Raw genomic sequence first — 22,976 nt, 5'->3', positions numbered from 1 at the left:
TCGAGTTTACTGTCAGATGCACAAAGCCACGTGTGCACAGATGCAATGAAAAACTTACTTGCAGCAGCATCACAGGCACAGAGCATCAGATAAGCAGCACTCACCAGAAAAACATAAATTAAACTTAATTTAAATAAAATAAATTAAACACACTTAGAACAAAAAAAAACAAAGTCCATTTTAGTCCCAAGTGAGCACAGTGTTGCTAAACTGTAGTGGCGATTAGGGTTGTGCCGGTTGGTTCAAGAACTGAATGGTTGAAGGGAAGTGGCTGTTCCTGAACCTGGTGGTGTGGGAACTTCAGGCTTCTGTACCTCCTGCCCGATGGGAGCTGCGAGAAGATGGCACGGCCCGGATGGTGGGGGATCTTTGACGACGGACGTTGCCTTCTTGAGGCAGCACCTCCTGTAGATACTCCCGGTGATGGGGAGGGATGTGCCCGTGATGTATTGGGCAGAGTCCACAATTCTCTGAGGTTTCTTGCATTCCTGCGCATCCGAATTGCCGTACCAGCCCACGATGCAACCAGTCAGGATACTTTCAACAGTGCATCTCTAGAAGCTTGTTGGAGGTAATTGTTGGAACTAATTGTATCTACTCCTCCACCACCTCTGGTAGCCTGTTCCAGATATCAACCGCTCCGTGTAAACCTCTCCCCAGAACTAAAGTCCTCCAGTTCAGGCAGCGTCCTGGTGAATCTCCTCTGCACTCTTTCCATTCACTTTCTGGTCAACTGTTGACATTGTTATTCAGTCATGCAACACAGAAACGGTCCATTGCCAACCATCAATTCACCCCAACCCTGCACTAATCCCATTCTCCCCACATCCTCATCAACTTCCCCCAGATTCAAGTTCCTAGGAGAGAACATCACCAATGGCCTGTCGTGGTCCAACCATGTAGACGCCACGGCCAAGAAAGCTCACCAGCACCTCTACTTTCTCAGGAGGCACGTCCCTGTGGACCCTCACCGATTTTTATCGATGCACCATAGAAAGCATCGTATCCGGGTGCATCACGGCTTGGTACAGCAACTGCTCTGCCCGAGACCGCAAGAAACTACAGAGAGTTGTGAACACAGCCCAGCACATGACGGAAACCAGCCTCCTGTCCATGGACTCTGTCTACACTCATCGCTGCCTGGGTAAAGCAGCCAGCATAATCAGAGACCCTTCCCATTCCAGATATTCTCCCCCCTCCCATCAGGCAGAAGATATAAAAGTCTGAAAGCACGTACCACCAGGCTCAAGGACAGCTTCTATCCTGCTGTTATAAGACTATTGAATGGTCCCCTAGTACGATCAGATGGACTCTTGACCTCACAATCTACCTCGTTATGGCTTCGCACCTTATTGTCCACCTGCACTACACTTTTTCTGTAACTGTAACACTTCATTCTGCATTCTGTTACTGTTTTATCTTGTACTACCTCGATGCACTGTGTAATGAATTGATCTGTATGAACAGTATGCCAGACAAGTTTTTCACTGTACCTTGGGACATGTAACAATAATCCAATTCCATCACTCACCCACACACTGGGGGGACAATTTACAGCAGCCGATTAACCCACTGACCCCGCACATTGTTGAGATGTGGGAGGGAACCGGAGCACCCGGGGGAAACCCATGTGTCACAGAGAACGGGCAAACTCCACGCACAGACAGCACCAGAGGTCAGGATAGAACCCGGGTCTCTGGACATGAGACGACAGCTTTAGCTGCTGCGTCACTGTGCTGCCAAATGTGGGGGAGTAGTGGGTCAGGAACTTGACAATGACATTGGCACAGCGGGTAGAGCTGCTGCCTCACAGCACTGGAGACCCGGGTTCGATCCCGACCTCTGGCACTGTCTGTGTGTGGAGTTTGCACGTTCTCCCTGTGACCGCGTGGGTGGTTCGTGGTTGGTGCAGATCTGGTGAGCTTGAAGGGTCTGTTTCCGTGCTGTGCGTCTCTGTAAATCTGGCGAACGTGATCAGGAGATAGTTGGAAAGTCTTCGTGAAGGTCTGTGTCTCGCTGATAGAGTTGTACAACACGGAAGCAGGCCTTTTGGTCTAACTGGTCCATGCTGACCAAGATTCCCATCTCAGCTCATCCCATTTGGCCCATATCCCACTGAACCTTTCCTGTCCACGTACCTGTCCAAGGGTCTTTTAAATGTTGTGAATGTACCTGCCTTGACCACTTCCACTGGCAGCTCGTTCCATTGATGGACCACCCTCTGGGTGTAAAAGTTGCCCCTCAAGTTCCTATTAAATCTCTCACCTTAAACCTGTGCCCTCTAGTTCTTGATTCCCCAACCCTGGGAAAAAGATGATTCAAGTTAAGTTTGTCATGTGCACAAGTACAGTGAGGTACAGGTACAATGAAAAATTTGCAGCAACATCACAGGCACAGAGGTATAGACAACACACAGAACATAAACTGTACACAAATTGAACATAAAATTATACCACAAAGTGGGGAGAGAAAAGCAAGACATTAGTGCAAAACAGTGACATGTCCACGATGGTGCAAGAATAAGTACTTAGTTTGTTGAAAGCTGCGTCACAGGTCGACAGGATGATGCAAAGGGCATTTGGCGCGCTGGCCTTCAGTCAGGGCACTGAGTACAGGAGTTGGGAAGTTATGTTGCAGTTGTATAAGTCATTGGTGAGGCCGCACTTGGAGTACTGTGTACAGTTTTGGTCGCCCTGTTATAGGAAAGATGTGCTTAAACTGCAACGAGTGCAGGAAAGATTTAGGAGGGTGTTGCCAGGACTAGAGGGCCTGAGTTACAGGGAGAGGTTGGCCAGGTGAGGTCTTTATTCCTTGGAAGGTAGGAGAATGAGGGGTGACCATTTAGATATGTTTAAAATTATGAGAAGCATGGATAAGGTGGACGGTAACAGTCTTTTCCCCAGGGTAGGGGAGTCCAAAACTTGGTGGGGGAAGGTTTAGGGTGAGAGGGGAAAGATTTAAAAGGGACCAGAGGGGCAACTTTTCCACACAGAGGGTGGTGAGTAGTTGGAACGAGCTGCCAGAGGAAGTGGGTGAGGCAAGTACAACAGTATCATTTAAGAAACACTTGGATAGGTACATGGAGGGGCGGGGGCTTACAGAGATATGGGCCAAACGCAGGAAATTGGGACTAGCTGGGTGGGCACCGTGGTCGGCATGGACTGGTTGGGCCGAAGGGCCTGTATCCGTGCTGTTTTGCTCTATGACTTGAGGTGGTCAGTAGATCCATTGCTGAGGTAGGGTTGGGGTCGTGCAGGCCCGTTCAAGAGCCTGATGGGTCAAAGCAGCGAGAGTTGGTTGGCCCAGGGGACCTCGAGGTTCCTCCTCCCTGGCACGGCAACGTCTGACGAGAAGTCCCTTCCTTGTTTGTCCCTGCGGCAGGTTCTGAGGCGGGCCAGGCAGGCGAGAAGAAGGAGGAAGAGGAGAAGCTGCCGGAGTTGCCCCTGCTGAGCGAGCAGCTGAGCCTGGACGAGCTGTGGGACATGCTGGGGGAGTGCCTGAAGGAGCTGGAAGAGTCGCACGACCAGCACGCCGTCTTGGGTGAGCCGGTGTTCGGGTGGGTGGGGAAGGTGGCGGTCTGAGAGTGGGTGGGGTTGGTAAATCCGTGTTGCTCTTCCAGTTCTGGAACGACCTTCCTTTTGCTTTTTCCCCTCCCCGCGCAGTGTTACAGCCCGCCGTCGAGGCCTTTTTCCTCGTCCACGCGACCGAGAGGGAGAGCAAGCCCCCCGTGCGTGACACAAGGGAGAGCCAGCTGGCCCACATCAAGGACGAGGCGCCGCCCCTCTCGCCTGCCCCCGTCACCCCAGCTACGCCTTCCTCCCTCGACCCGTTCTTCTCCCGGGAGCCTTCGTCCATGCACATATCCTCCAACCTGCCTCCAGACACTCAGAAGTTCCTGCGCTTTGCAGGTAAGTGTCAGAAGTCGCTGGCTGCGTGACTTTATTTGAAGTGTTTGATGTTTGGAGCAGTGCTTCAGAATTACGATAGTCCTTTCTGCAACGTTGAGAGGATGCGGAACTAGAACTGTTTGTTGCAGCTGCCCTGGTAATGTGTGACGGGACGGTGTAAAGGGAGCTTCATCCTGTGTCTGAGCCCGGGAGTGTGTGATGGGACAGTGCAGAGGGAGATTCACTCTGTGTCTGAGCCCGGGAGTGTGTGATGGGACAGTGCAGAGGGAGATTCACTCTGTGTCTGACCCCGGGAGTGTGTGATGGGACGATGTAGAGAGAACTTCACTCTGCGTCTGACCCTGGGAGTGTGTAGAGGGAGCTTCACTCCATGTCTGACCCCGGGAGTGTGTGATGGGACAGTGCAGAGGGAGCTTCACCCTGTGTCTGACCCCAGGAGTGTGTGATGGGACAGTGCAGAGGGAGCTTCACTCTGTGTCCGACCCCAGGATTGTGTGAAGGGACGGTGTAGAGGGAGCTTCACTCTGCGTCTGACCCTGGGAATGTGTGATGGGACAGTGAAGAGGGAGCTTCACCCTGTGTCTGACCCCGGGAGTGTGTGATGGGACAGTGAAGAGGGAGCTTCACCCTGTGTCTGACCCCAGGATTGTGTGATGGGACAGTGTAGAGGGAGCTTCACTCTGTATTTAAGCTGCCAACCAATTCATCTATTTAAGTTGTATTTTTCTTGGTGTTTCTTTTTGCAGAAACCCATCGAACTGTGCTGAACCAGATCCTGCGGCAGTCCACCACACACCTGGCAGATGGACCCTTCGCCGTTCTCGTGGACTACATTCGGATTCTTGACTTCGACGTCAAACGCAAGTACGTCTCTGAATCACTGAACCTAGTTTGCAAATTCTTTCGGTTGCCGGTTATAATCATAACTGCTCACTTATTTTTGTTTCTGCCGAAACGTTCCCAGCACTATAACCGACATTCCAGAGATCTGGGGATTGCTGGATATCCTGGCTGAGCAGCTATTGTGGGTCCCTTGGTCTTCCCATCCAGCACTGGACGGGAACAAGATTGCCCTGAGAGCTAGCAGAGACTTGATGGGCCAAAAGGCATCCTATAGGGTCACCTAGCACAGAAACAGGTTCTTCAACCCATGTCTGTGCCGTGCATCAAGTGTCCATCTATACTAATCCAATTAGTGTGTCGTAAGGAAAGCTGAGAAATAGTTAATCTGGATAAAGTGCAGAGAGGGGAATGGCTGCTGCTTCATGCCACTCCCTTGAGTGAAGTCCTGGTAGTCTGAGGGGGAGAAACCAGATGTGGTGGAACTGTAGAAGCCACTGAATTTTCTGCAGGAGTGACGTTGCACTGGTGTGCCGTTTCCCGTCAACTTCCCAGCAGCTTGTATACTTCCAGTGGCCCATCAAACCCCATCCAGTGCAGGCAAGAACCCTGGCTCCAGAGCAGCAGAGTGAAAAACTGATCGTCCTTAAAATACAGGCAGCTTCCTCCATCAACGTTCCAGGGCGATGATCTTCCGTCAGAACTGCTTGGAGCTTGGGCAGGCATGGTAGTGTAGCGGGAAGCGTAACACTTTACAGTACCAGCGACCTGGGTTCAATTCCTGCCGCTGTCTGTCAGGGGTTTGTACGTCCTCCCCGTGTCTGCGTGGGTTTCTTCCGGGTTCTCCGGTTTCCTCCCACATTCCAAAGACGTTCGGGTTAGGCAGTTGTGGGCGTGCTCTGTTGGCGCCAGAAGCGTGGCGACACTTGTACACAAAAGATGCATTTCACTGTGTGTTTCGATGTACATGTGACTAATACAGAAATCTTATCTTCGGGCACAAACTCTGTATCCCCGGTGTTTCGGTGTTCCCAGTTTTCCCTTTGGATTTCCAACATCCGCAGCACCTTGCTTCTTTTTCCACAAGGCCTTGGTGTTTGACAGCTACTCTGTCCATTTCACTTGTGCTGTTGGAAGAACCTGAGCTGGTAAAAGTGTTCTGAATCCATCGGGGTTGTAAGTAAAGAGGGTTGTGGCCATGCAAGTAGACAGGGTGGTAACGAAGGCGTACGGCATGCTTGCCTTCATTGGTTGGGGCATTGAGTACAGGAGTCAAGAAGTTGTGTTGCAGCTGTATAAAACCTTGGTTAAGCTGCATTTGGATCTACGGGAAGGATGTGGATGATTTGGAAAGGGTGCAAGAGAGGTTTACCAGGATGCTGCCTGGATTAGAGGATATGAGTATTAGGAGAGGTTGGACAAACGGGTTGTTTTCTCTGGAGCAGCGGAGACTGAGGGGAGACCTGAGAGAGGTTTATAAAGTTGTAAGAGGCATAGACAGGGTAGAAAGTCAGAGTCCTTTTCTCCAGGGTCGAAATGCCAAATACTAGAGGGCATAGTTTTAAGGTGAGGGGGAGAAGTTTAAAGGAGATGTACAGGGCAGTTTTGTTTTGCACAGAGTTGTAGGTGCCTGGAACGGGCTGCCAGGCGTGGTGGTGGAGGGTGGAGGTAGATACGATGGTGGTGTTTAAGAGGCTGTTAGGTAGGCACGTGAATATGCAGGGAATGGAACGATGTGGATCATGTGCAGGCAGAAGGGATTTATTTTAATTTGGAATTGAGTTTGGTGCAGACAGGGTGGACCAAAGGGCCTGTTCTAGTACTGTTCTGTGTTGTGTGTCCAATTCCCCATCTTACATCTTCCCTGAAATTCCTCAAGTGAGTGAAATATTACTCCACGCACAGGATGGATCCATGGGTGGGAGATCTCCCCACCCCCCAGGACCTCTCCTCACCACGGCAAATTGTTGCCCTGTCTCTGATCCACCTCCCCTTTCTCCTCTGGCCAGGTACTTCCGTCAGGAGCTGGAGCGTCTGGACGAGGGGATCCGCAAGGAGGACTTAGCGGTGCACGTGAGGAGGGACCACGTCTTCGAGGATTCGTACCGGGAACTCCACAGGAAGTCCCCGGAGGAGATGAAGAACCGGCTGTAAGAATGCATTGTGCTTACCTCCCAGACCCTGCCCTCTTCTGTACTGTAGGACATGAAAATTGGCAGACTCGAGGGGGATAAAAGACTAACTCCATTTTCCATTGACTATCAATGTGCCTCAAAGCTCTGTGAGGCTGGCAGGGTAGTGTGGCCAGTGTTGTGGGAAATCCAATGGTCACTTTGCATCAGAGTCTCCCAGAAATAACGCTGCGGTTAAATACTGGACAGTCTCAGAAGCTGAGAGGCAAGTGTCGGCCTGGGCAGTAACTTCCCCTGAAATGCCAACAAAATTCTGGAAATGCTCAGCAGGTCAGGCGGCATCTGTGAAGAAAGAAACGGTCAACGTTTTGGAACCGGAGAGGCTCCGTGCCACTGCGTGGAGACCATTTCCTCACTGGTGGTTGTGATGAAAACTCAACGATGAGAAGCACTGGCACTGTTTCTCTCTCCATAGATGCTGCCTGACCAGTTGAGTGTTGGTAATTGGTTTATTATTGTCCCATGAACTGAGGTGCACTGAGAAGCTTTGTTTTGCATGCCTTCCATACAGATCATTCCAAACCATAAGTACATCAAGGTAGTATAAAAGGAAAAACGATACCAGAATGCAGAATATAGTTTTGCAGTTAGAGAGAGAGTGCAGTGCAGGTAGTCAATGAGGTGCAAGGGCCTTAAGGTAAATTGAGAGATCAAGAGTTCATCTGTATTATTCAAGAGGTCGTTCAAGAGTCTTGTAACAGTGGGACAGAAGCTGTCTTTGAGCCCAGTGGTACATGTTCTCAGGCTTTTGTATCTTCTGCCCGACGGGAGAAGAGAGAACGTCCAGGGCGGTAGGGGTCCTTGCTTTCCCGAGGCACTGGGAAGTGTAGGCGGAGTCAGGGGGAGGGAGGGGGCTGGTTTTCATGATAGACTGGGCTGTGTCCACAACTCTCTGCAGTTTCTTGTGGTGTCGGGCAGAGCAGTTGCCGTACCAAGCCGTGATACATCTGCCCTCATTCCTGATGTTCAGCATCCACAGTTCATTTTCTGTGCATTGTTTCCTGCTCCTCACCCTTTGCAGGAGAGAGGATCTGAGCTTAAGATTAACGTCCAATCCTGCACACAGCTTCCCCAACTGTTTAGCGCCATTGATGCCACCGTTAACCATTGCAGTCGGAGATTTCCACAGTCGCCATCGATATCTGCATCCCTCGATTCCAGCTTTGCCCTGGCACTAATCAGACAGCAGAACAGAGCCGAGAGCACCACAGAAATTCAGCAGCTGGGCACAAGTGTCCCCGGTCCAAGGCAGAGGAGGGAAGGGAGAGGTTGATGTGGGAGGGTTGGAGATCAGAGAGGTGTGAGATCAAAACCCTTCGGTCTACTCAGTGTGTTAGGAGGGCTGTGGGCTTGTGTGCCAGGGAGGATGATGGGAACTTTGTGGGGGGCAGGGGGAGTGGTGGTCCTGTGTGTGCGTGTGTCTGTGCGCGCGCAGGGGTGGTCCTCTGTTTGTGTGTGTGTGTGTGTGTGCGCGCGCGCATGCGAGGGAGGCAGGGGTCCTGTGTGTGCGGGAGGGAGGGAAGTGGTGGGGACCAGTGCACTGGACACGTCCATTTACTCAGGCGATACGCAAGCCGCTGTGATTTCCGGTGACACGGAATGTTGAGCTTCCCTTCCCGCAGCGAGAGTCACCTCGTGTCAGGGAGGTAACTCGCCTTTGTCAGACCCAGAGGTCCACCCTTGTATTCGTTCAGTCTCTCTGCCTCTGTGCATTTCTTTCCAATGCCCCTTCACCTCATTCATTGAGTGCCTCCTGGCTTCCAATGGATGGCATCGATTTACTGCTCAGGTAATGTGCTACTCCTGAAAAAAATCAAATGTTCTTGGCCTTTATGCCCGTGACTACAAACTGGATAGGAGACCCGACCCCACCCACCATCTTCCCCAGTGTCTGTTGGGCAGGAGTACAGAGTATAAAGTACTCTAAGTGACCTTGCACCTTATTGCCCCGCACTTTCTCTGTAGCTGTGACACTTTACTCTGTACTGTTATTGTTTTTACTTGTACTACATCAATGCGCTCTGTACTAACCCAATGTAACTGCACTGTGTAATGAATTCACCTGTGTGATCGGTATGCAAGACAAGTTCTTCACTGGACCTCGGTACAAGTGACAAGAAGAAACCAATACCAATAAAGGTGTACAGTCACAGTCGGTTAGCTCAATTGGTTAATGGTTAAGCTAACCCTTAACCGGGTTATCTGAAGGGCTTCTCACAGTGCTGACCAGCACTTGGTGTTAGTCGGGAAGGGGCTGAGGCAGTCGCGAAGCCAGTGGCCGTCCAGGGCAGGCAGAAGGGAGGTGTGTTTGGATGGAAGCAGCCCCCCCGACACTAAGCAGCGGCTGCTTTTTGCCTTTGCAGGTACATTGTGTTCGAAGGCGAGGAAGGGCAGGATGCGGGTGGCCTGCTCCGCGAGTGGTACATGATCATCTCCCGGGAGATGTTCAACCCCATGTATGCCCTGTTCCGCACGTCGCCGGGCGACCGGGTCACCTACACCATCAACCCGTCATCGCACTGCAACCCCAACCACCTCAGCTACTTCAAGTTCGTAGGGCGCATCGTGGCCAAGGCGGTCTATGACAACCGCCTGCTGGAGTGCTACTTCACCCGGTCCTTCTACAAACACATCCTGGGCAAATCGGTCAGGTACCGAGCGCTTGGTGCTTTCTCTCTTGCCCCGCGGGGCTTCCCGGCACGTCGGGTGATTGAAAACGCAGCGGCCATTGAGTGCACAGCAGGATCCTGCAAACGGGTAGCTGGGCGGGTTGGGAGACAGAATTTGGGCCCTGCTACAGAAAGGAGTTCCCTGGCCTCCATGCCAGTGACCTTAAGATCTTTTGTCCCTTATCTGTCAGGCAGCTGCCAAAAGAGGGCAGCTCCCACAGTGAAGTGCTCCACAGAGCAGAGAACAGGACAGCACAGGACAGGCCATTTGGCCCACAATGTTGCTGCCAATTTATACTAAATGTCCTCCTGTGTATCATCCATATCCCTCCCTTCCCTTCATATTCATGTGTCTGTCTAAAAGCCTCCTAAACTCCATCAAACTGCCACCCCTGGTAACCCATTCCAAGCACCTACCACTCTGTGTGTAAACAAAAACACCCCTCACATCACCCTTAAACTACTCCCCCACCTTCCCCCCCCCCCCCCCCCCCCCAACAGCCTTAAAAGCATGTCCTCCAGTGTTTGACATTTCTACCCCAGGGAGAAGATTCTGACTGTCTACCCTATCTATGCCTCTCATAATTTTAAAGACCTCTATCAGGTCTCCCCTCAGCCTCTGACACTCCAGGAACAGACCCTTTGGCCCAACTGGTCCATGCCAACCAAGATTCCCATCTAAGCTAGTCCCATTTGCCCGCGTTTGGCCCATATCCCTCTAAACCTTTCCCTTTGCATGTACCTGTCCAAGTACCTTTTAAACATAATCGTACCTCCTCTACCACTTCCTCTGGCAGCTTGTTCCACACACCCACCGCCCTCTGTTTCTAAAAAAAAATTGCCCCTCAGGTCCCCTTTAAATCTTTCCCCTCTCACCTTAAATATGTGCCCTCTAGGTTTAGACTCCCCTGCCCTGGGGAGAAAGGCTGTGACTATATATCCTATCTATGCCCCTCCTGATTTTATAAACCTCCATAATGTCACCCCTCGGCCTCCTTCACTCCAGGCAGAACAGTCCCAGCCTCCCCTCACAACTCGAGCCCTCCAGTCCCGGTAACATTCCTGTCAATCTTTTCTGCACCCTCTCCAGCTCAATCACGTCCTTCCTAGAGCAGGGCGACCAGAACTGCACACAGCACTCCAAGTGCGGCCAAGCCAATGATTTGCACAATTATAACGTGATGTCCCAGCCCCTGTACTCAACGCCTCGGCCAATGGAGGCAAGCATACCACGTGTCATCTTCACCACCTGAAGAAATCCAACTGCGTCCCCACCTTCAGGAAACAATGCGCTTTAACCCCAAGGTCTTGCTGTTCATTAACACTCCCCGGAGCCTTGCCGTTTGCTGTCCTAGTTTAACTTCCCAAAATGTTTCACTTCGCATTCGTATGAGTTTTTAAACAATCAGTCCTTGTTATTCATGGGGGGGAGCAGAGACACTGACTCCATGGATGTAACAACTTGTAGGTTTCAGCTTGTACATAAACCTTCCTGCGTTCCTGGCCGCCAGTGTTGCTGATCACTGCTGCACACCTTGCCCACGCTCCGAGCCCCCTGGCGTTCCCAATCTTGCAAGTATGTGGATCTGTGAATTGTTAGTGGGTGGAAAGCGGGCACCTGATATATACTGCAGCTTGAGGAGTCTTTTAAAATCTTGCCACCCTGGTTTCGTTGACAGGTATACAGATATGGAGAGTGAAGACTATCACTTTTATCAAGGGCTGGTGTACCTGCTGGAAAACGACGTCTCCACTCTAGGCTACGAACTCACCTTCAGCACAGAGGTACAACTAGCAAGCCACTACCTATAAGGCTTGTCCCCTTCTCGGGCAGGTTGCAAGAAATCTGGGCCTCCTCCCCAATGCCATTTCTGTTTACAAGCTACTGAATCCAACATCGTTCTTGCCAACTTCATGAGCATTGTGATGCACTCTGGCTGATTCCACTCCCCTGATGCTCAAGTGCTTCATTATCCCACTTCCCACCCCCTTTCTCTCCATACCCACACTGGCTTGCCCACTCTTTCCATGAATATTTTGGTACCTCAGCTGGGTTTGGCCCAGTCTCTCCTCTCTCTGAAAATGTAATACCTCACCTGGCCTCGTCGCTCTGTCAGTACTTCAATACCCCACCTGTGCCAGCTGGTTTATTATTGTCACGTGTGCCAAAATACAGTGAAAGGCTTTTGTTTGCGTGCCATCAGACATAATTCCACACGTAAGTATATCGAAGTAGGACAAAAGAACTAAAAACAGAATGCAGAATATCGTAGTGCAGGTAAACAAGTAAGGTGCAAGGGCCACAACAAGACGGATTGAGAGAGCAAGAGTTCGTATTTATCGTATAAGAGGTCCGTTCAAGAGTGTTATCCCTTCATCAATGTCAGGATCTGCTAACTCAGTTCCATGAATATTTTAATATCCAACCTGGGTTGATCCCACTCTCTGTGAAAATGTAATGCCTCAGCTGTGCCCACCCCCCGGATCAATAATCTAATACCCCACCTGGTGAATATTTTAATTCCTGTCTTATTCCACTCTCTCCACTAATATTTTAATGTCCCACCTGGGCCCATTCTCTCTCTCTCTCTCTCCCCCTCTCTCTCTCTCTCCCTCTCCCTCCCCCCCCCCCCCCCTTCTCTCTCCCCCGCCCCCTTTCTCTCTCTCTGAGTTCATTAATATATCCCACTCTCTCACCCCTCTAAATGTTTCAATATCCCACCTGGGCTTGTTCCACATTCTGTCCTCCTCATTCGGCACTTGCGTCCCTGCCCAGGACTCCTCCTCCCCGCCCCCCCCCACCCCCACTCGGCCTGATCCACGAATGGCTTTGGAGAAAGCGAGGCGCGAGTTATTTTCCAACAACGTGTCCCTCTCCCTGCAGGTGCAAGAGTTTGGTGTGTGTGAGGTGCGGGAACTGAAGCCCAACGGAACGCACATTGTCGTGACGGAAGAGAACAAGAAGGAGTACGTCCATCTGGTCTGTCAGATGAAGATGACTGGTGAGTGACCGAGGGAGACTGAGCAGAGGGAGAGGGAACAGTTCTCCTCGGGTTGGCAGGCTGTGACCAGTGGGGTACCGCAGGAATTGGTGTGTGTGCCCCAGCGATTCAGTCAATCAGCTGGGAGGACCACAGACCGAAAGCTTGAGAAGGTTCTGGGCCAAACGCAGCCAAATGGGACTAACTTAGATGGACGTCTTGGTCGGCATGGACCAGTTGGGCCTGTTTTTGTGCTGTGTTATTCTGTCATTTCCAAGCTTGTTGATGCTTCCAAACCCTGAGTGGTGATAACGCAGAGAGGCTTCAGTGGGATAGAGCTAAACTGAGGAAGCAACAGATGGATTATAATGTGGAAAAATGTGACTTCATCCACTTGGGTAGAAAAAAGAACAAGAGTCCCAGTTTTTTTTAAATAGTGAGTAATATTTTGTTCAAAGTGACCTGGATGTACACAAGTCTCTGAAAGCTTAACATGTGGGTGTACGACACAGGAACAGACCCTTTGACCCATGATGTCTGTGCCACACACGATGCCAAATTAAACTAAATCTCTTCAGCCTCTCCGTATCCCTCCATTCCCTGCACAGTCGTGTGTCTGTGTAAAAGCCTCTTAAACACCATGATCGTATCTGCTTTCACCACCACCCCTGGCAGCCCATCCCAGGCACCCACCACTCTCTGTGCAAGAAAAACCTGCCCTGCACATCTCCTTTACATGTCCTCTCGTATTCGACATTTCTACCCTAGGAAAAAAATTCTGATCTTTCTACCTTATCGAGAATTTTATAAACCTCTATCAGGTCTCACCTCAGCCTCCGACGCTCCACAGAAAACGGTCCAAGTTCATCCAATCTCTCCTTGTAGTTCATGCCCTCTTATCCAGGCGGCATCCTGGTAGATCTCTTCTTACCCTTTTCCAAAGCTTCCACATACCTCCTGGAATTGGATGACCAGAATTGAATGCATTACCCCATGTGCGTCCTAACCAGAGTTTTATACAGCCGCTACGTGACTTGCTGGCTCTTATACTCAGTGCCCTAACCAATGAAGGCAGGCTTGCCTTAGGCCCTCTTTACCAGCCTATCTACTTGCATGACCACTTTCAGGGGTCCCTCTGGACATCAAGGGGGGTGGGTGGGCTGCCAGCTGGTATGTTGGCCTTCAATGCAAGAGTCTTACTACAACTAAATGGGGCCTGGAATATTGTGTTCAGTAGTGGTCTCTTGCTGAAGGAAGGGCATACTTGTAATGAAAGGACATAGAACATTACAGCACAGTACAGACCCTTCAGCCCACAATGTTGTGCCAACCTTTTAACTGACTCCAAGGTCAATCTATCCATTCCCTCCCACATACCATTTTTCGATGACCCATGTGCCTATCTAAGAGCCTCTCAGATATCCCCAATGTATCTGCCTCTACCAGCACCCCTGACAATGCGTTCCACGAACCCACCACTCTCTGTGTAAAAACAAAGCTTGCCTCTGATATCCCTCCTGTATCTTCCTCCAATCACCTTAAAATGATGCCCCCTCGTGTTAGCCATTTCTGCCCTGGGGAAAAGTCTCTGACAGTCCACTCGATCTATGCCTCTTATCATCTTGTACACCTCTATCAAGTCTCCTCTCATCAAAGAGAAAAGCCCGAGCTCGCTCAACCTATCCTCGTAAGACGTGCTCTCCAATCCAGGCAGCGTCCTGGTAAATCTCGTCTGCACCTCCCTCCCTAAATCTTCCACATCCTTCCTGTAGTGAGGCGACCAGAACTGAACACAATATTCTGGGTGTGGTCTAACCAGGGTTTTATGGAACTGCAGTACTACCTCGCGGCTCTTGAACTCAATCCCCTGACTAATGAAGCCCAACACACCATACGCCTTCTTAACAACCCTATCGACCTGCACTGCAACTGAGGGAAGAGCCGCTAAGAATCACCAAACTCAATCGTGGGATGGCAGGTCTATTGCACGAGGAGAGGCAAGGCCTCTCTCTAGAAGAAGAGCAGATGTCATCCTAACTGCAAAGTTCTCGAGAGGGAGGCGGTCTCCTCAGGCTGAGGAGTATAGGACCAAGGATCGGAGATTCAGAATAAGGGACAGGCCGCGTGGGACTGAGCTGAGGAGGAATTCCTTTACTTGCAGGGTGAGGGATCTTGGAATTCTCTCCCCCTGGAAGACTGTGGAGGCTCAGCTCATTCAAAATGCCTTTATTCCTTGGAGCGTAGTAGGACTTTATTCCTTGGAGCATAGAAGAATGAGGGGAGATTTGATAGAGGTTTACAAAATTATGAGGGGTATAGACAGAGTAAATGCAAGCAGGCTCTCTCCACCTAGATTAGGAGAGATAAGTACGAGAGGACGTGGCTTTAGGGTGAAAGGGGAAAGGTTTGGGGGAACATTAGGGGGAACTTCTTCACTCAGAGAGCGGTGGGAGTGTGGAACGGGCTGCCATCTGACGTGGTAAATGTGGGCTCACTCTTAAGTTTTAAGTATAAATTGGATAGATACATGGATGGGAGAGGTCTGGAGGGTTATGGACTGGGTGCAGGTCAATGGGACGAGTGGAATGAAGTTTCGGCACAAACTAGAAGGGCCAAATGGCCTGTTTTCTGTGCCGTAGTGTCCTATATAGAAGGATACGTAGGGAGATGGGGATAATTTCGGAAAGTGGCTCTAAAGTCGATCAGCTATGAGGGGAGCAGGCTGAATGGACAACTGCTTCTGATGTTCTGAAGTCAGGCCTGTCCAGCAGTAATGCCCGGCTGCGGGAATTGGGCACAAGACTTTTTTTTTAGAAAGAAAGATTAAGTAAATATTTCTTCGTTGGGCTTTGGGGCAGGTGCGATCCGGAAACAGCTGGCTGCCTTCCTGGAGGGCTTCTACGAGATCATCCCCAAGCGATTGATATCGATTTTTACAGAGCAGGAGTTGGAGCTGCTCATCTCTGGTTTACCGACAATTGACATCGATGACTTGAAGGCCAACACTGAGTACCACAAGTACCAGGTTAACTCCATACAGGTGGGCTATGAAGGAGCTGTCCACACCGTGCCCCCCTCAACTCCTTCCGCGATAGCTGTTACATGTAGTGAGGTGTAAAAGGTCTGACTTGTTAAAATGCCAGTTGTACGGATTCTCATCTAGTGCTTGGCCAACATTTGGTCAAGTGAGGGAATATAAGACTGTGCAATACGGTTCAAGTGAGCACCTTACTGCTCCTACGTAGTGTAAGATTCAGGTATTTGAACAAAACCGGGGTTTACTGAGAGGTTTGCACTGTGTACAACCCTGCTTTTTACGTTGCTTCTCAGGGCTGTCCCTACTCTGGGAGTGTGTGAAGGCAGAGTGTAAAGGGACTTCACGCTGTGTCTGACCCCGGGAGTGTGTGATGGGACGGTGTAGAGGGAGCTTCACCCTGTGTCTGACCCTGGGAGTGTGTGATGGGACGGTGTAGAGGGAGCTTCATGCTGTGTCTGACCCTGGGAGTGTGTGATGGGACGGTGTAGAGGGAGCTTCATGCTGTGTCTGACCCCGGGAGTGTGTGATGGGACGGTGTAGAGGGAGCTTCATGCTGTGTCTGACCCCGGGAGTGTGTGATGGGACAGTGTAGAGGGAGCTTCACCCTGTGTCTGACCCCGGGAGTGTGTGATGGGGCAGTGTGGAGGGAGCTTCACCCTGTGTCTAAAGTGTGTTGTCCTGTCCTGGGAGTGTTTGGCAGGACATTAGAGAGGAAGTTTTTTTTTCTGGGTGCCTCTACAGAGAGAAAAATTGTGAATCCAGGCAACCACCGCCTGACTAAGCTGCAGTTACATCACTGATGCGTTTTACCTTGAATCGCCCATCAGTTTGCTGGGCTGTATTAATAATCTGGTGGTTTCTGGCACTGCTCTTAACCGAGATTATCACGGCAATGTTCACTGCCATTCCATCACTGAGCACACGTTTTCAAAGCCTTGTCTGCCTTTTCCCTGACTGGAATCTCCTGTGGGCATGGCTCGGTCCTCCACCTGGCCCACTGCAGCTCAAGCGATGTGGAGCAGATGTTTCCATCAGTGGGAGAGTCTGGGATCTGAGGGCACAGCCTCAGAATTAAGGGAGGAATTTCTTCAGCCAGAGGGCGGTGAATCTGTGGAATTCGTTGCCTCAGAGGCCTGTGGAGGCCAAGTCATTGTATGTATTTAAGGCAGAGGTTGATAGGTTCTTGATTGGTAGGGGGGTTTAGGTTTACAGGGAGAAGGCAGGAGAATGGGGTTGGAAAATAAAATCAGACAGGATTAAATGGCAGAGCAGACTCGATGGGCTGAATGGCCTAATTCTGCTCCTATGTCTTACGGATTTGGAATTGGTTTATTATTATCACATGTACCGAGGTATAGTGGAAAAACTTGTCTGGCATACTGTTCATACAGATCAATTCATTACACAATGCACTGAGGTAGTACAAGGCAAAACAACAACAGAATGCAGAATAAAGTGTCACAGTTACAGAGAAAGTGCAGTGCAGGCAGACAATAAAGAGCAAGGGCCATAACGAGGTAGATTGTGAGGTCAAGAGTCCATCTTATCGTACTGGGGAACCATTCAATAATCTTATGGTGGGATCGAAGCTGGTGGTACATGCTTTCTGGCTTTTGTATCTTCTGCCTGATGGGAAGGGGGAGAAGAGAGAATGTCCGGGGCGGGTGGGGTCTTTGATTATGCTGGCTGTTTTCCCGAGGCAGCGAGAAGTGTAAGGAGGGGAGGCTGGTTTCCGTGATGTGCTGAGCTGTGTCCACAACGCTCTGTAGTTCCTTACGGTCACGGGCAGAGCAGTTGCCGTACCAAGCTGCAATGCGTGGGGTGGGAGGGGAGGGGAGAAGACGGTACAGTAAAGTCATGTGCCGGCTCTGTGTTTTCACCCGCAGATTCAGTGGTTCTGGCGTGCACTTCGTTCCTTCGACCAGGCCGATCGTGCCAAGTTCCTGCAGTTTGTCACCGGCACCTCCAAGGTCCCCCTGCAGGGCTTTGCGGCTCTGGAAGGGATGAACGGGATCCAGAAGTTCCAGATCCACCGGGACGATCGCTCGACCGACAGGCTGCCCTCCGCTCACACTTGGTGAGTACAGATCATAGCTGTGATTTGCTTTAGAGATTAGTAGGTTCTTTAGGGGCGACATTGCCTCACTGCTCCAGAGACCCAGGTTTGACCCCGAGCTCTGGCGCTACCTGTGTGTGTGTGTGTGTGTGTGTGAAGTTTGTATGTTCTCCCTGTGACCATGTGGGTTCCCCACCCCACTGGTGCTCTGGTTTTCTCCCACATCCCCACAACATGTGGGATCGGTGAGTTAGTTGGCCGCTATAAATTGGCCAGTGCAGAGAGAACTTCACTCTGTCTAACCCCCAGGAGTGTGTGATGGGACAGTGTAGAGGGAGCCTCACTCTGTGTCTGACCCTGGGAGTGTGTGATGGGACGGTGTGGAGGGAGCTTCACTGTGTGTCTGACCCCGGGAGTGTGTGATGGGACGGTGTAGAGGGAGCTTCACTCTGTGTCTGACCCCAGGAGTGTGTGATGGGACGGTGTGCAGGGAGCTTCACCCCATGTCTGACCCCGGGAGTATGTGATGGGACGGTGTGGAGGGAGCTTCCCCCTGTGTCTGACCCCGGGAGTGCGTGATGGGACGGTGTAGAGGGAGCTTCACGCTGGGTCTGACCCCGGGAGTGTGTGACAGGACGGTGCAGAGGGAGCTTCACCCTGTGTCTGACCCCGGGAGTGTGTGACGGGACGGTGTAGAGGGAGCTTCACTCTGGGTCTGACCCCGGGAGTGTGTGACGGGACGGTGTAGAGGGAGCTTCACTCTGGGTCTGACCCCGGGAGTGTGTGACGGGACGGTGCAGAGGGAGCTTCCCCCTGTGTCTGACCCCGGGAGTGTGTGACGGGACGGTGCGGAGGGAGCTTCACTCTGGGTCTGACCCCGGGAGTGTGTGACGGGACGGTGTAGAGGGAGCTTCACTCTGGGTCTGACCCCGGGAGTGTGTGACGGGACGGTGCAGAGGGAGCTTCACTGTGTGTCTGACCCCGGGAGTGTGTGACGGGACGGTGTAGAGGGAGCTTCACTCTGGGTCTGACCCCGGGAGTGTGTGACGGGACGGTGTAGAGGGAGCTTCACTCTGGGTCTGACCCCGGGAGTGTGTGACGGGACGGTGTGTGTGGGTGACGGGTAAAATCGGTAGGAAGTTGAGGGTAATATGCAGAGAATAAAGTGGGATCACTGTAACTGGGTGGAGTCGGTGGGCTGAAGAGCCTGTTGTGTGCCTTCACTCTGTAAATAAAACTGCTTTCACTGAAAATGAAAACAAACTGCTTTTAAAAACTCAGCAGCTAGGCAGCGCCTGTGGAAAGAGAACCAGTCAGTGTTTCGGGGCTGGGACCCCTTCATCAGAAATGAGAAAGAGAAGCAAGTAACTGGAGGGAGGGTGACGGTGTAGCAAAGGGAACTTCTCTGGTCAGGTGTAATATTGTGGCCCTTAAGGAGCAGTTGAACTCTTTGCCTGTGTCAGTGTGTTATTACTGTGAAGCCTGTGCAGTGCGAAGCCATTGACACTTTTAAAGGAAGTGCCCAGATGCATCATAAAACACGGTGGAGAGCTGCAAAGTAGAATTAAAGGAGGTTTCATTTTGTTTGGCCTGGGCACAATGAGCGGCACTTAAAAATTCACGTTCGTGTTTGTTCTGTTGCCTGTTCGCTGCAGCACACCAGTGTCCTTTGGCAGTGTCTTGAGGCATCGATGTCCTTGAAGGCTTTCTCTCTGCACTCTTGCCTCAACTGATAGAGCCACACTGCACGGGAACAGGCCCAACTCGTCCGTGCCGACCAAGATGCCCATCTAAGCTGTTCCCATTTGCCTGAGTTCAGCCCATAACCCTCCAGACCTTTCCTATCCATGTACCTGTCCAAACGCTTTTTGTACCTGCCTCAACCACTTCCTCTGGCAGCTTGTTCCATACACTCACTAGCCTTTGTGTGAAGAAGTCCCTTTTAAAAACTTTCCCCTCTCACCTGAAACCTCTACCTTCTAGTTTTTGATTCCCTTTCCCTAGGTTTAAAAAAAACTGTGCATTCATCTCATCTGTGCCTCTCATGATTTTATTCACACCTCAATCTCCTGCGCTCCGAGGAATAAAGTCAGAATCAGGTTGATTATCACTGACATATGTTGTGAAGTTTGTTGTTTTGCGGCAGCAGTACAGCGCAAGACATAAAGTTGCTTTCAGTTACAACAAATAGTGCAGAAGAGGAATAATGAGGTAGGGTTCATGGACCGTTCAGAAATCTGATGGCGGAGGGGAAGAAGCTGTTCCTGAATCGCTGAGTGTGGGTCTTCAGGCTCCTGTACCTCCTCCCCAATGGTAGTAACGAGAAGAGGGCATGTCCAGGATGGTGAGGGTCCTTAGTGATAGATGCCGCCTTCTTGAGGCACCGCCTATTGAAGACGTTCTCGATGGCGGGGAGGGTTGTGCCCGTGATGGAGTTGACCGAGTCTACAACCCTCTGCAGCCTCTTGCGATCCTGTGCATTGCAGCCTCCGTACCAGGCAGTGATGCCACCAGTCAGAATGCTCTCCACCGTACATCGATAGTCTTTGGCAAAATACCAAATCTTCTCAAACTCCAAACGAGGTAGAGTTGCTGGCATGCCTTCTCCATGATTGCATCAATGTGTTGGGCCCAAGATAGATCCAAGAAAGTCCTCGTCTTCCCAACCTCTCCCTATAACTCGGGCCCTCAAGTCCTGGCAACATTGTCGTAAATCTTCCCTGCACTCCTTCCAGCTTGACGATAGTCGTGTGAAAGTATGTCGTTGCCCCGGTAGGCGCGCTCCTGCCTCGTGTGAGTCCCTTGCTCTCCTGGTCTTAACACTATTCCCTTTCTTGAACCTTCCCCCAGCTTCAACCAACTGGACCTTCCAGCCTACGAGAGCTACGAGAAGCTCCGTCACATGCTGCTGCTGGCGATACAGGAATGCTCGGAAGGATTTGGCCTTGCCTGAAGCCGTGCGGGAAAGGAAGGAACAAACGGAGGACAAGAAGTAAAGCAGGCAGTACACAAGGGGAGATTTTTTTTCTTTAAAAAAAACATGACTGTAAAATGCGCATAACTTGCTCTCCTCGGACTGTCCTGGTAGGCTCGCTTTAAGACAAACCAACTCGTGTTACAGAGAGGCACCAAATGTGTCGACTGGATTTCTGGAGTGAGCTTCACAAGAGGGAGGGGGGGAGAAAAACATACTGACTTTGGAAACTTTTTTTTTGATTTCCCCGGACACCACCTGTTCCTCCTCCCCACCCCGTTAGGTTGCATTTCCTTTTGTGTTTGTGCGCGCTTGTGTTGTCTTGACCTGCACATTGACGGTGAAAGAGGAATACTTTTTTTCTATCAAAGCAAGAATTGGCTCCAGTGTTGCCGAGATCACTTGTTTCAATGTCACTTTTCACGATGCTATTTTTTTCTTTTGTTACGTTTATCTCTGCTGAATCCATTGCAAATACTGAAGATGTAAATAAATATTACAGGAGTTTTGATCCACAGGTGGCCCCTGTTAATCCGATCAGCAGCAGAGCAGTGACCGGACAAGAGGTCGAGGGTTATTTTTGTGAATCATGAGAAGGCCGTTGGTTTTTAACTGGATCCCCATTTAATCGGACGGTAACACGCAGACACAGAACAGCGACAAAGTTTAAAAAGCAGCCAGGGAGGGGAACAGAAGGGCAAGGAAAAAAGGCTTAAGTTGTAAAATATGTGCAGACATAAAGTCAGTAGCCAAGTTCATATTTATTCGTTTAGATTTTTTGGAAAATTCTGGAATAAATAAAAAGCTGGTTTGATTCACTTAATTCTACACTTGAATGTTTAAACAAAAAAAAAGGAGAGATTAATCGGAAAATAATAAGGGACTTCCAAGATCTGAATTGGGAAGATCCTGGGGTCACAACTTCAAATGCGACCTCCTGTCCTTTTGCCTGCCTTGAAGTGGCTCCAGGAGTGTGTGAGAGAGAGAGGGAGAGGAGGGGAGGGGTTCTGTTATGCCCAGTAGTACTTTGGACAAAGGAAAAAAAAATTATACAAAGAAGATTCATTAAAGGTTTAGTTTGAAAAATGTTTTTAGTCTGTCATTCTGTGCTGTGAGGTGTTGAGGTGTTTATGTAAATTGGTTTATCGTTGTCACGTGGACCGAGGGTACAGTGAAAAACTTGTTTTGCATGCCATCCATACAGATCATCAGTACATTGAGGTAGTACAAGGGAAAAGATTAACGGAGCGCAGAATAAAGTGTTACAGTTAGGGAGAGAGTGCAGTGCGGGCAGACAATAACGTGCAAGGCCACAACGAGGTAGATTGTGAGGTCAAGAGTCCATCTTGTAGTATAAGGGGACCATTTGATAGTTTTATAACAGCGGGATAGAAGCTGCCCTTGAGCCTGATGGTACGTGCTTTCAGGCTTTTGTATCTTCTGCCCGATGGGAGTGGGGGGGAGAAGAGAGAATGTCCGGGGTGGGAGGGGTCTGGGACGATGCTGGGAATGAAGGACCGGGCACTAGTGTCCTGGAGGATTGCCACTGCCTTTGCAACTGCACTCGTCCGTGCTGGTGGAGAGTGTTCCATCACACACCCGACAGCCTGGTCCAGTTAACTGCCAATGAACGGAGGAACCTCGGGGTTCAAGTCTACAGCTCCCCCTGAACGTGGTGCCACAGGTGGATAGGGTAGTGAAGAAGGCCCCTCGGTACACTTGCTGAAGGGTTGGGGACGTCGTGTTGCAGCTGTACGAAACGTTGGTGAGACCGCATTCGGAGTATCGTGGACACTTCTGGTCACCCTACCACATGAAGGATGCGGCAGCAACAGAGAAAGTGCCAATGATATCTCCCAAACCTGCCTCTCAGCTGAGGAGCTGGCAGTGTGGATCATTTGGGAGACAGTGACCCGAGAGTACTTCAGTAAGTGCTATCCCTGCGTCTGTACCCTGCTCAAGATCTTGTTACGAATCTAGACAGGGCCCCTCCATGATGGCTCCCATCAGTTCATCAGTGGCTTGTTGAGTGAGCTCTGTTCTTACCGTACAAGTCAATCGCAAAACCCACTCGAGTCTCGTGCCACAGAGGTTGAAACTGAAGGGGATTTGCCAGCACCCCCAGAGGACATCCCTGGAGAATGTAACCTCCAATGACCCATCTGAGACCTTGTGATGAAGAAGTGAGACAGGAGCGTCTCTGTCCGCTTGACGCCTGATATTGACGCAGGGAGCCTTTCAGTCAAGGAAACGCTCCACTCGTGTCGTGGAGTTGTACAGCCGAAACAGGCCCTTCAGCCCAACTCATCCATGCCGACC

The 22,976-nt window shown here is 50.7% G+C and overlaps 1 protein-coding gene across 11 annotated transcripts in view; it reads left to right on the top strand.

Annotated features, from left to right (window-relative positions):
* The window catches only part of huwe1 (HECT, UBA and WWE domain containing E3 ubiquitin protein ligase 1), a 275,712-nt gene extending 253,969 nt beyond the window's left edge, over window positions 1–21,743 (top strand). For all 11 annotated transcript variants that reach the window (XM_052009021.1, XM_052009019.1, XM_052009022.1 and 8 more), the window contains 10 exons: window positions 3,382–3,540; window positions 3,663–3,908; window positions 4,655–4,772; window positions 6,758–6,898; window positions 9,304–9,591; window positions 11,289–11,394; window positions 12,494–12,611; window positions 15,449–15,630; window positions 17,514–17,704; window positions 20,534–21,743. In XM_052009021.1, coding sequence (XP_051864981.1) covers window positions 3,382–3,540; window positions 3,663–3,908; window positions 4,655–4,772; window positions 6,758–6,898; window positions 9,304–9,591; window positions 11,289–11,394; window positions 12,494–12,611; window positions 15,449–15,630; window positions 17,514–17,704; window positions 20,534–20,636 — 1,652 coding nt within the window. In that variant the 3' untranslated portion in view covers window positions 20,637–21,743. The remainder of the gene's footprint in view (window positions 1–3,381; window positions 3,541–3,662; window positions 3,909–4,654; window positions 4,773–6,757; window positions 6,899–9,303; window positions 9,592–11,288; window positions 11,395–12,493; window positions 12,612–15,448; window positions 15,631–17,513; window positions 17,705–20,533) is intronic.
* The last annotated feature ends 1,233 nt before the right edge of the window (window positions 21,744–22,976 follow it).

Source organism: Pristis pectinata, chromosome 43 (genome assembly GCF_009764475.1).
Source record: "Pristis pectinata isolate sPriPec2 chromosome 43, sPriPec2.1.pri, whole genome shotgun sequence".
Lineage (NCBI taxonomy): Eukaryota > Metazoa > Chordata > Chondrichthyes > Rhinopristiformes > Pristidae > Pristis > Pristis pectinata.
This window is presented reverse-complemented; position numbering and strand designations above follow the sequence as displayed.